Below are 13,453 nucleotides of genomic sequence, written 5' to 3' on the forward strand. Positions count from 1 at the left end.
TAGCGGCACGTCTCCCGCTCCTTAGGGCCACTGCCAGGCTTGCTGAGTCCTGGGACCGCTCTCGCCCCCGCTGCCACTCTCCCGCTCTCTCCTCGCTCCCGGCGAAGCAGGATGGCAGGGCCCGTGCGCACCGCGTGCTTGGTGGTGGCGATGCTGCTCAGCTTGGACTGCCCGGGACAGGCACAGCCCCCGCCGCCGCCGCCGGACGCCACCTGTCACCAGGTCCGCTCCTTCTTCCAGAGACTGCAGCCCGGACTCAAGTGGGTGCCTGAAACCCCGGTGCCAGGTGAGGAGTCGTCCCTCGCGCGTTCCCCGCGCCCGGCGGTGAGCCAAGGGGCGCATGGTGGAGGTAACCCGAGCGCGCTAGTCCCGCAGGGCCGCGATCGTGAGCCTAGCGGCCGGGCACCTGGGAGTGGTCGCCGTGCCCGGGCCGCCCGGCCAGGTCTCCCGAGAAAGGGAAGAAGGGTATATGTGGGCCGTGTCCGCATCTCCCAAGCTTGCTGGGCTGTCAGCGAAGGTGCGACTGGGAGGAACCGCGAGCATGGCCTTTCTAGCGAGCGCCCATTTTTGGGGGGAGGGCAGGAAGGCTGGAGCTGGTTCTCCCCGCCTCGGCGAACTGGCGCCCCACATCCTAGCTGGTGCCTCTGGAATTTGCCACCCTCGCTCGCACGTACGTGCCAGAATTTCAGCCTCAGCTGGACCGCGGCTCCGGCCATTCTTTCCCCAACCTGCCCTCACGCCCTCCTTTCCGCAGCCTGGGTTCCCGAGGCTCGCGGGCCCAAGTGCAGGCAAAGTTGAGGACAGATCTCCGAATCCGCAGTGGCAGGTAAAGACACGCGGAGGGAAACTTTTGAGTAGGTAGGAGGGTCCCCCAAATGAGGAGGACTGAGCCTTTTCCTTCAAAACAGCGTCTCTTCTCTAGGCTGGCGAAATCGTTTCCAAAACCGGGCCGCTGGCCCGGGGAGCAGGAGTCCAAAGATGATTTAACTCCTCCCCTTCTCAAACTCATCTGCCTTCTTGACAGGCTGGACCCTGAAGGGGAGATGATTTTAGGTGGAGGAAAGTTTCTGAACGCTTGCCTTTTGTTCTGCACAATCAGGTCGTGTTGTAAGGGCATATTTTAGCCTTCCCTGAGCGCTGCCGCTGTCAACAGATGAATATTAATGGCCTTGTGTGATTGACTGTCCCACGGTTGGAGTCCTAAAAGCCTGCCTTAGAATCCAATTAGGACAAGTTGCTACACTGGCAATGCAGGCAAGAAGAGTCGGCTTCAAACAGGTTTATTTATCAGAGGTGCGCTCTAAGAAACGGCTGGTTGTATTCACAAACCGTAAGACGTTTGTGGCCTCCGGTGTCTCTTCGCCACCCAGGCATCCAGCGAGGCGCGCGTCCCGCGTTTCCGAGGGATCGGGGAGCAGCCCTCGCCAAAACTTGGCTCGTGGCTCTCAACAAGTCGGGGAGGCGGGCCTGATGGTTGGGCCAAGTTGTGAATGCGATGCGCGCCCTGTGGGCGCTGCCGGCGAGCGTTCACTAGCGGGAGGTTACCTAGGCAGCCAGCGCGCCCTCAGCCTTTTCTTTAGGTGGATGAAAAGAGCCGAGCGAGCCTGCTGTTTAGTTGCAAAGGTAATTGCTCACCCTTTTTGGTGACTGAAATGCCTTTGCGCGTATGTTAAATATTGCTTTGCAGGATTTCGCTCTAAGGAAGGGTAGAACTACCTCTCCCTCTGTTAAGTGTTAATAACGTACCACGTGGGCGTGTGCAGGAGCCGTAAGGGGCAACCTATGAATCAGCTCCACAGAGCTGCAACAGCAGGCGAATCTCTCTCCCCTCGAAGTGCCCTGGTAATTAGCTTGGTAAGGCCAGAGAACATGCTTTTGTTGGTAATGTAAAAATTGGTCCTCACAGGATGAGCCCCCCCACAAGATGAATGGATCCAGGGTTGGAGCGGGGGCCACACTGGGCGGGTTTGAAGCCAAGGGGTAAAGATTGTGCTTAAAAGAGGAAAAAGACCAGAGGGAATGCACAGATACTCATTTAGCAACCCCCCTCTACACAGGCTTAAGCAGGAGCTCACCCTCCCTTGCCCTCCCCCAGCTCTCTGGCTGCCTGCCTCTTTGCAGCATCTGTATAAAAGTATTGGGAGGGCCCACACGCTGTGTGTATGAGATTTGGCCTGGGCTCCCTCCTTCCAAGCTCCCTTACTCCTGGCCTAAGGATGGCCATGTTACATACAGAGAGCAGGGACTCGTAATGGAGATTTTTCATTTTCCTCAAGTATTTCCCAAACTCTATAGGAAAAATCCCTTTCCAAGGGTCTTTACCGTATAAACCCAACATTCCCTACTTCACTTCTGTTTAACAAACATATGCCCTGTTGAGCACCTTCTACGTGGCAGGCACTGTTCTGACTCACCCTGGAGCAAAGCCAAATTTCAAATATGGCGATACCCACACAGCTACCATATAGCCTGGATTTTCTGGGACGGTGCAGATTTCCAGTACTCTGTCCTGGCATGAAACCACGTGTCCTGAATTTTAGTTGGACAAATATGGTCACTGTAGATATGGAAAGCATGGTAAAAATCCTAATGTCCGTGTGTGGAAAGAGCTCATCAGTATTTCAGAGAAGAGACGATAATGGCCGACTAAATACAATGGCAAGTGCATAATTTCAAAGTGAATAAATGTGTGATTTGCTGCTGTCGTTCAGTGGTTGGAAATTGAAAGAGAGCTGCAAATTATTTGATAGTTATGAACCATCGTGATGACCGCTTGACTTTTCTTTCCCATCTCTATTTTAAGCCGTGTTCATTTCTTCTGCTCCACTATATTAACTGCATTAAAGCTTTCTTTGTCCCAGATAAAACGAGATTTGGTCACAGTAAGGAGAAATCCTCAAGAATGTCTTGTCTCACTTAGGGGGAGCGTGGGATTGACTGTTAACTTAGGCCATTAGCAGAATTGGGTTAGAGTGGATAAGGTACATTTCTTATGCTAATATGGATGAGACTAAATGGCATTTGAAATCAGCAGGCCTAAAAAATAAATCACTGGTGCTGAAGGACTACACTAGACTTCCACAAAGCTGATCTAAAGCCTTACGATCTCATGTTCCCATTTCTTTTAGTGTTCAAAGGCACAGGATAGCAATTCTAAATAGCATGCCCCCCAAATCCATAGATCTTTTCGTACCCCACTCTTTTTTTTTTCCTAAGGATTTGTAACTTGGAAAGCACCACAGATGGAAACCAGGCACACAGAGTTAGCATTTGGCAGAAAAATCCATATAACTGACTTTCAGTGCAGCTCTTTTGCCCTTATTTAATTTAGAAAAATTCAGAAAAAAGCCAATGAGCTCATAAGTCTAGATGTTTATTTTGTTTTGCTTAACCTACCCACAGGCGCAATCAAGAATGGATACAATTTTAGGCAAGGAAAGTGAGCTAGTAATCAGACAATGATGTTTCCAGTTGTCTCAAGGGAATGTTACAGAAGTCTGAAAAAAAATTCCTCTAAACAAAAATCAAGTGTAATTCACTTTATGAATGCCATACACCACTTTTGTAGGGGTGGTGGTGAAGGGGACGGATGGGAATGAGAAAATCAAACAAACCGTGGTAGTGTTGCAACTCCCCAAAGACTGAGGAATCTTGCCTTAGAGGGCCTTGGAAAGTGCAAGAACCAATCCAGGAGGCCAAATGCCCGAATGGGTAAAAGGCAGCCTTGAAAAGCCAAAACTGACTTGGAGTTTCTCAAATAGATGAAACAACATAAAAATAAAAATCAACGTTCTCGAAAAGAGAGTTTGGTATTCGTTGTTGTTGCTTTAGAGTATGAGAACTAGTAACCTCCTCCGGGTTGCCAGCTGTGGTTCCCCAATTAATTGGAAGCAGTTAGTGGTCCTAAAGTCAGGAGAGGAGAGTGAGGTGTGGGAGGGGCTTCTCTCCTCTGAGATTGCACTGGACAGTTGAGTGAGCAGGTGATTTGTTCAAACTTTGAAAAAGTTGTATCACCATGTGCTAACTTGGAATAGTTTAGAGAACTCTCTCAAATGTGGTCTGAATATATTTATTACGCTAATCCTGGTGATCGGTAACGAGATGTTCTCAGAGGGAAGCATCGATCCGATTGAGGAGATGGCTGATGGTCGGTGGAGCGCCTTGGCCTGAAAGGAGTCTCAGACTGCCTGCTGCCTGGCAGGCTCTGTGTTAGGTTTTGGGGGTGCCGAGAGGAGTAAGACATAGTCCCTTTTGTCAAGGCGCTCACAGTCTAGTGGGGGAGCATACAAGTAAACAGGCTTCTCAGGAAACTTGTGGGATTAAATAGGGTGAAAAGGGCTAGAAAATACCTCCAGGAAATTGGCTGAAATGGTCACAATAGCCAGCCTGGGCAAGGGAAAAGAACTGACGAGATGAAGTGGGAGATAGGGAGAGGTCGCTTAATAGGGCCGCCATCTTAAAAAGTTTTCTTAATTCTTGGAGCAAATTCTGTTTGTAAGCATTAGGAAATACAAGCATAAGAGGATTTTGATGGATGCTAGATGACACAGATGGTGTCAGTTTTGCAATGTGTTTTTTTTTTCTTATGGGCTGGTAGGTTGTATCCAATATTTTGATGCAATATTTTTGAGCATTCTGCTGCTTCCATCTTTAGAGTTGCAATGTTTGCTGTTCACTGTAGCCTAGAAAAAGGCTGCTTATTACCAACCTGGGAGAAAAGGGGTCTGGATTTGTCTGATGTGAGACAAGACAGAAAATATGTTCTCCTTAAATGGCAGTTATCAATAGGACCACGCCAACTGTAGTGTTTGATGCATATACAAAAGCATGGTTCTTAAGAGGTATCTTATTACTCATTTCTAAGAAAATTGAAGATAATCACTTATAACTTGTGCACACGATACATCATTTGGAAAGAATTTCACTGGGGATCGTATTGCTCAACTGAAAAGTTCTGGCATGCTGAATTTGTACATTTTTGTGAATGCTTCCTTTTACTCTGATCTCTCGCTTTTTTTCTGCATATGGTTATTTGTATGTTTTAGATTATAAGCTCCTTAAAGGGAAAGCACTGTATTTGATGCAGTGTTGAGCACAGTGCTAAGAGTACCGTAGAGCATTTAGTAAATAATTGATAATAGAATTTCTAGATCGTTATGTATTCGTCTATGAAACTCTCAAACACTTTCTTAAGCTATATCTCATCTTACTTATTTTAAAAGTCTAAGTCCAAATGTTTATGAGACATTATTGGGGTATGTGGACAAACTTTTCAAGCTGCATATATTTTGACTGGAGACTGGTTCAGGCTTACCTCAGTTAGCTGGCGACTCTTACCATCAGGCAGTGTTTATGAATGTTGAGTACCCAGAGAACAAATTGAAATGAGCAACATTGTTATGACTGCCCTAGTATCGTTAAAGATCACCAATTATAGCACATAAGTTGTAAGACATCTCTTAAATCAAACTCTCTTTGATTTAATGTCAGCTAGACCTTTCTCACTAATGTTGACATTACCATATTTGGGAGTTGAGCTGTGACACATGCATGGACCTGTTGATGTACCTCACAGGTTTCTGTAACCTGGGATCAGAATTTGTACACAGGCTCAATTCCAGAGACCATACCAGGAGCCAGCATCTCTTCAGCCCTAGCTGAGCTTCTAAGCAGGTTTGATGTTTTTGGTAATCTAGGGTCTAATGGAAAGTGTGGGCAGAAAAATCCCCCACTCATCTGCCCATATTTAGCAAATTGTCAGGCTTGAAACAGGATCCCCAGCACTCCATTAAGAAATGAGCATCAGAAAATAGTGTCCAAGTCGTGGGCCCCAGACTGGCTTTAGAGACAGCATAAAGTAATGGGAATTTATCTTCTAAAACGTAATGACAGGAACACTGCGATTCACAAAGCAACGCGAAGGTGAGCATATCAGCAGAGAAAATGTGCATTTTGAAATGCTGTGTGTGAGGGGAAAACGCTCTCTGGGACCTTATAGTCTCACTAGAATACCCTGTTGAACATACAAAGTAAAGTATTAGTTCTCTTCTTCGAGTTAGGCCAATTAAATATTAATTATCCAAGTGCTAATTATTAGGAATACTTGTTTGCCATTTTTAAACAAAAATGAATCCTCATTGATTAACAAGGAAGGCACTTTCACTTTTGCCTCTCTATGTGTGTAGCTACATAAAGCCTTATTTGAGAGTTTGTATTTTTTCTCATGAGGAAAAAGGAGTCAACGTTAGGACCCAAATGCTTTGCTAGTGTTCTGAACAGTTAATTATGCCTAGTAGCTGAAATTGTATTTATATGCTAGATTAGTAAATCTACTAAGCTCTTTGAAGTATACTTAATAGGCTTATATTGATAAATAATTGATAGGAAGAGAGATAAAATACAAGTGAACGTGGCAGTAAAAAGGAACAGAGAAGTTAAAGCCATTGTAAGTGAAATTTCCACACACTGTATTCCAGCCATTCACCTGAAAGATGTACATTTCTCAGAAGTGATGATTTTGAGAGTATTCTGTATTTTTCAAAATTTCCACAATGAAGCATGCATTTATTTCTTATAAATTCAGCAAAATTTTAGAGTAGAACTTTAACTGGCCTTTTGACTCTGCCTTTTGAATATAAGTTTATTACTGGAAAATTAGAAATCCTTATTATGGTATCTTTAAGGTATGTGTTTGTGATTATCTGTATCTCCCTACTAGACTGTGATCTCCTCAAGGTTATAGGGGCTGTATTTTATGTATCTTTGTATCGTCAGTGTCTAGCATAGTGCATAGTACAAATAATAGGTACCCCATAAATATTTGTAGGCTAAATGAATGAATGGAATTATAAATGTAACCATAAAATTTCCGTAAAACCAATATTTAAGTAGTTGATTCCTTTTTACCAATATACTAAGGTTTCTAAAAAAGTAACTACTTTTTCAGGTCAAAAATCCATTTGTTGTCTATGGGTAAGTGACAAAGGACATTGACTTAATTCATTTGGCTGTACTATAACTCCCTGGAAAAAGTAGACTAGCCAAGTCTTACGAGAGGTAAGTAGCTTGTGCTTGTTTACAAGGCTATTTTAAGTAGTTTAAAAATAAATATATTTACGTATACATAAATGCATATATTTATTTTCACTTTACAGATCTGTGGTATTTAGTGTGAAAATAATGCAACTGGTGTCAGTTACAGAAGCATACACTAAATGTATATAAGCTTTCCCTCAGTGTTTGGTGTTTCTTACCTATAACATCAAACTTCATAAATGTACCTGGAAAAGGACATAATCCAAAGTGGGTTTCAGCCATGGGAAATTTATTGGAGTAGTCTAAAGGGCCTCATGAGAATCCTCTTAATTTCTGTGTGCATTAGGGCATACTTTCAAAATTGGCTAGCGATGACCCATCGGGAGTTCTTTCACATACAGGCCCAAGTAGGAAAAAGGGGAAAAGAGAAAGAAATGATGATCATTTAAAAATAATGTTAGAATTCTATTTGCGTAGTTTCCTTCTTAATTATGGTTCTCTTCCCTCTCTCCCACACTCTGCATAATACATACTTCCAGTATGTGTTCTGGCATCCTGGGATTCTCCATTGCTCTTTGTCAAATTTTGGTCTGGATGATTGAAGCTGAGGGAAACGTGGTGAAGAGAGGAAGAGTTAGGGTGATGGATACAGGGAGTAGGTTAAGAGCCCTCATTCTGGTATATATCAGAAAGTTAACTGGCACATAACAGACTGAAAGGATTGGAAAACATGTGAACGTGGAAATTATCACGTGTGCAGAGATAATACAGAGATAGGCCCTAATTGCATTCGGTTCCCAGAATTACCTTATTTGTACTTCTTACTTAGTATCCATGTTTCTTGAAGTCCATGGTTCATTCATAGCCTCTGACAGACCCTATGCCCATTGAATGCAGGAGCCATGTTTGATTGTCATGGTGTCCTCTAGAGTGGCGAGTAGAGTGCCTTGTACAGAGTTATTATTAAAGGTTGGAATGACTGTAAGAATAAATACCTAAAGACATATCCTAGAGGACTTGGCCACTGTCACATGAGGTCCTAGGATGGCATATACCTAGAGAACGACTGATTCTCTGGATGCATCGTTTTCTAAACTGATCTGCAGAGACTGAGGAAGGGGGGTGGTGAAGTTGAAGCCTATTTCTCTATTCTCTGTGGCCCTGGGAGCCTTGTTGCCCCTCTTTCAAAACTAAAGTTTGAGGAGGAAGTGACAAGTAGAGAGAGATTTCAGCTGCAGCTTTATCTAAATGTGGTATTTGCATATGTTTTACATATACATTCAGAGATTATACATATGTATGAATATATTTCTATTATTTTGATAGCAACAATTAGTAATTACGTGTTATTTAAACTGTTTGCAAGTTGTGAATTGCTACTCTTAGCAGTGGGTGGTCTTTCACAGTCACACCCTACATTTGTGTCATGAAAGCTTTGCTTTTATCTATCTTACGTGCAAACAATGCAACCGCTCAAAGTGTCTGCAGGTTCTGAGTGCCACAGATCTATCTGCTTGGTTCCACACACACACACATATTTGTATACTCGTACATACACACATATAAAATATCCCTACAACTGTACCCCCTTAATAATCTAGAGAATAAGCCTAACCTACACTGGGAAGAACTGGGGGGTACAGCTTTTCAGAGCCTGAGTAAACCATCTTCAGTTGGATTGGCCCCAAATTGTTGCAGAGCTAATTGTCACTGATATCACAGAGCTACTGCTCATTTATAAAGTTCCATCATTTCCCTAAGTACAGAGGTGTGATCCCTGTTGAAGTAGTGATGGTTAACCCATACTGTGAATTTGGTTCATTTTGGAGAACTACTTCTAGCACTGGCTGGATTGCGTGTTGAGCTCCACAGAAATGAGACTGTGACCCAAGAGGCACTTCAAGTTAGGTTTCATGGAGTGATTTTATTGGGGAACCACATTTAACTGTTTTGGAAAACAGATGGAAATTGTCAGAAAATGAACCTACTAATAATGAACTTTATATGCTATCTCTGCATAAATATTTAAAAGTTTTCCATTCATTCTTTACTTCAACCAACATTTATTGAGCACTGATTCTATGCCAGGTACTGAGCTGATGAATAAGATAAAACCATTGCTTAGGGAGGGACCCAGTAAGGAAAACCATGGATGTCAAGGCAGCATGATGAGCTGGGTGCCCAGTGGGGATCTGGGTGCTGCTGAGCTATGGAAGAGGGTGCCTAGTTGCCTTAAGTGGGCTGTCCTGTATGGTATGTGCAAAGGTACAGATTTAAGAGACAAAATGACATATTTGTTGTATTGGGATAGTTTGGCTTGTTTGGAGTACAGATGTGGGGAAAGTAGAGGAAAGATGAAGAAGAAAAGTAGGTAGGAGATGCTGAGGAGTTTTGTTGGACTGTATCCAAGGCTGATGAGGAGCCATGAAAACATTTTAAGAAGAGGAAACGCTATTTAGGATGGAGGATAAGTGGGGAGTGAGTGGTGGCAGGGAGTTTTAATAATGCACGTGAAAAGCCAGGGCAGTAACTAGGACAATAAAAGATAAAGTTGAGAGAATAGAGGAAGTAGAGTAGACATGACTTGGTGACTGGTTATGAGGACAGAAGGGAGAGTCTAGAACTTCTAGTTTTGCGGGGTGGTGAGGCTACAGCAGATAATAGGTGCTCAGTAAATATTTGTTGAATAAATGAGTGAAACACAGGAGGAACATATTTTTGAGGGGTGAAATAATGAGTTTGATTTTGAACAGGTTGAGTTTGAGGGGTCCTTTGATCACCGAGGCAGAAATGTCTGGTAGGTAGTTGAGGTTGTGTGTTGGATAATAGAAGAGAGAGCAGTCAGGGCTGGAGATAACATATTTGGACATTGTCAGCATGTAGATGGTATTTGAAAACTGGGAATAGATGAGATAGGGCTGGAGATAACATATTTGGACATTGTCAGCATGTAGATGGTATTTGAAAACTGGGGATAGATGAGATCACTGGGAAAGAGTGTATATACTCTTCTGGAGTTCAGGAGAAGCATAGTTGGGACTCATCGACATATAGGCTCAAGTTGGAAGTCATGGGTGTGGATGATATTTTCCAGGCTTTTGCATGTGACATGTCTTAAAATGTGTTTTGCCAACATCTGGTGAGTTTTTTTAAAAACTGCCAAAGACTTTAAGAACTCTTTTGATTAAAAGTATGAGTATATGTTGTCATAGTCCAAGACTTTGCAAATAAGATAATGTACTCCAACACACACACACACACACACCCCACACACATACTTCTGTGTAGAAAAATACATTAGAATCAACGGATCAGATTTCTATTATTTTTGATAGCAATAATTAATAATTATGTGTGTCATTTAAACTGTTTGAAAGTCGTTGTTACTCTTAGCAGTGGGTGGTCTTTCACAATCATACATTACATTTATGTCTGGAAAGCCTTGTTTTTATATATCTTATGTGCAAACAATGCAGCCACTCATAAAGTGTCTGCAGGTTCTGAGTTCCACAGATCGGCTTGGTTCCAACATGTAGGCCCCTCTGGCTCTCCCCCTTTGGAGAAAGAATGCTGTAATACTGTGTAGCTTTGGAGCTCTGGTCTCTATTCCATTTCAGACTGGGCCATGCTGGCTAGCCTTTGAAACATGTGGTCCCAAGCAAATACTAGGAATACTTGTGTAATTGGGCTGATCTTTACTTAAGTGTCTATGGGGATGTGATATTTTTTTTTTTTGGTTGGTTGGGGGAGAGGATTGTATAATTTTCTGTTTCTCTGGCATAATGGTTTCTTTAATTTCCCTGTTCATGAGTTTACCTTCATCAGGGTATCTATTTTCATTCAACATAAGCTTGAAACTCCTTGTTCTTAGGTAGATTTTTTGAGGCTACTTTTAGGTTGATGGAATAGTTTGGAAGGGCCACAAGTGAAGAGCATGAAAACTACAATTTACTGAGTGCCTACTATGTGTCAGTTGTTTTATATTTAATCTCTCATGTAATCTACACAGCAAAGCTGAAAGGTAGGTGATGTCATGTCCATTTTACAGATGAAGAAATTGAGGCCCAGAAAGGTTTACTTTCCCAAAGGTTGTGTAAGTGGTGGAGCCAGGATTTATTATACATCCAGATTTGTCTCACTCCATAGCTCATGCTCTTTCCAGTGTACACATTGGATTATGAGGGGAAGGAATATGGTCTGGATATAAAGTCTTTGACTTAAATTCCCACACTCCTTTGACTTTTGGGATATTGTACACGCTGGGTTCCCCTCCTACTTGTAAAGCTGATTCTTTCTTTGCTTGTTTACGCTCTTCCTCCCACCCTTTATTAGATGCAAGTGTTCCAGTGGTGTTTGTCCTTTGCCCTTTCTGTTCTCTCTTTGTTCATTCCCACAGCCATTCCCATGACTTCATTATCTTCGCTGCTTGAATGACTCCTCCATCTCTTCCCAACCTGACCTCTTCCTTGCTGTCCAGTTCAGTATTTCCCGGTTTCCTGCTAGATATCTCCATCCAGAAGTCCTGCCAGCGCTTCACTTTCAACACAGTAAAAAATTAGTCCATCATTTTCTTTTCCTATCTGCAGAAACCGGCCTCTCTCCAACATTCTGTATTTCTGGTGATAGCATCTCTGCTTGGGACCCAACTTGAAACCTTGAAATCATCTTTGACTTTTCTTTTTACACATCTCACATCCAAATTAAATGGCCAAGTCCTGCGAGTCTCCCTCCATCATGCCTCTCACTCTTATCCTGTTGACATGTGTGCCCTCTATTTAAGCATAACAGGCTGGCACTCATTGCTGAAAGGACCCTGTAGTTGTCGGTCTCCCAGCCTCTGCTTACAGACCACCTGACTGTCTTCCTCTCATCAGTGCCTGCTGCCGTCTTACCCACTTTTCAAGGTGTCAGTACAATGTCATCTTCTTCATGAATCACTTCATGTTTCCCCATGACTAGATGTGATCCTTTCTCCCTTTGAACCCTGCTATCAGTGAACTTCTCCCGTGGCCTTGGTTCTCCTTTGCTCTTGTAATTATTTATGTACTTTTCTCTTCTTACTAGAGCCTTGCTCGTTAAAGTGTGGCCCATGTACCAGCAGCATCAGCAGCATCTGGGAGCTGATAAGAAATGCAGAATCTTGGTTCAGTCCGGGGTTTCGGCACCAAAAAAAAAAAAGCAGAATCTCAGATGCCATCCCAGACCTACTGAATCCCAATTTGTATTTTTTAACAGCATTCCCCAGGTGATTTGTAGGCAAATGTAAACCCCTTGAGGGTAAGAACCTTGCACACTTAAGAGAGGGTCTTGCTTGTAATAGATCATTGTTCTTTTGATTTCTCAAGTTTGTGCTGTGCTTCAGCTGTTTATTCATTGATGGGGATGGGTGGAGTCGGGGAGGAAGGGAGGGTGGGAGGAGGGGGAAGGAGAGAGAGAGATTCAGAGTGTTGGGGGGAGAGGGAGAGGGAGAGAAGGAAGGAGCATAAGAAAGTGAGAATGGGTGGGCTAGAGAGAGCCTACGGGATCTTTGCTCATTTGCTAATAACTTCGTGACAGTTTGAAAGACAGTCTTTGCTCCCCTAGATGGATAGAACCTCTAGTCTAGGCCTTGGCTTAATTTGATGTGGCCAGAGGCACATACGAATTGAGATCATTTTGCTCTTGCCCTAGGGAACTATTGGTTTCCCACGTCCTCTTTCACTGGCATTCTGAGGTGTGTCTTCTCTGGCCACCCCCAGAAGTCAGAGTGGAGCTCACGAGGAGTTTCAGAGAGCCATGGGAGAACTGTGCTGAGTGTTTCAAATAGTCCCTTCTGTTTTCAGAAACAGATTTTCTGCTTTGTCTTCAAACTTCAAAGTCTATTTCTGAAATAAAGGTTTATTTCCCCCCATGGAATTCTGAAGGTTTTATACAAGTGTTAATTTTGAAAACCCAAGTCATTTCTCGCCTTTGAAACTTCAGTACTGTGGGTCAATTTAATAACATTGCCTGAAGGTTCTTTTGGCCTTCAAAAGCTGTCAGATTGCCTTTTTGTTCTTTGAGAGAGTCAGGTTGCCTCATTCGCAAAGCCTGAAGGTGATATTGGAACCAACATTTATTCAGTCATTTGTAGTCTTCCCCCACCCCTCAATAATATCCAGTTTTATTTTCAAGTTAGGTCCTAGTGGCCATGAGATGTTTTACCAACTAACAATTTTGGGAAAATTCCCCAAAAGCTCATCAACATTTCATAGAGTGGTGATAAGAAGTGTAGCCCAAGTTACTCTGACACCCACGGTAAGGGGAAGAGTGGGTCCCCCCTTCATCATCTGTTGGCCTGCTCCCCACGTCTTCCCTTTTCGCCTTCCTCTTTTCCACCCTCACACTCTCTCAAGTGGTTATAGTTTAGAACAGAAGGTGTTTTATGGTTTGTTATATT

At 43.2% G+C, this 13,453-nt stretch overlaps 1 protein-coding gene across 1 annotated transcript in view; it reads left to right on the forward strand.

The window, feature by feature from the left end:
* Positions 1 to 6: 6 nt before the first annotated feature.
* Positions 7 to 13,453, forward strand: part of GPC3 (glypican 3) — a 417,096-nt gene continuing 403,649 nt past the window's right edge. Inside the window, exon 1 of the mRNA XM_024746584.1 lies at positions 7 to 286. Within this exon, the coding sequence (XP_024602352.1) occupies positions 112 to 286 (175 nt within the window). The 5' untranslated portion in view covers positions 7 to 111. The remainder of the gene's footprint in view (positions 287 to 13,453) is intronic.

This window comes from Neophocaena asiaeorientalis, unplaced genomic scaffold, assembly GCF_003031525.2.
Source record: "Neophocaena asiaeorientalis asiaeorientalis breed wild unplaced genomic scaffold, Neophocaena_asiaeorientalis_V1.1 scaffold1019, whole genome shotgun sequence".
Taxonomy (NCBI): Eukaryota; Metazoa; Chordata; class Mammalia; order Artiodactyla; family Phocoenidae; genus Neophocaena; species Neophocaena asiaeorientalis.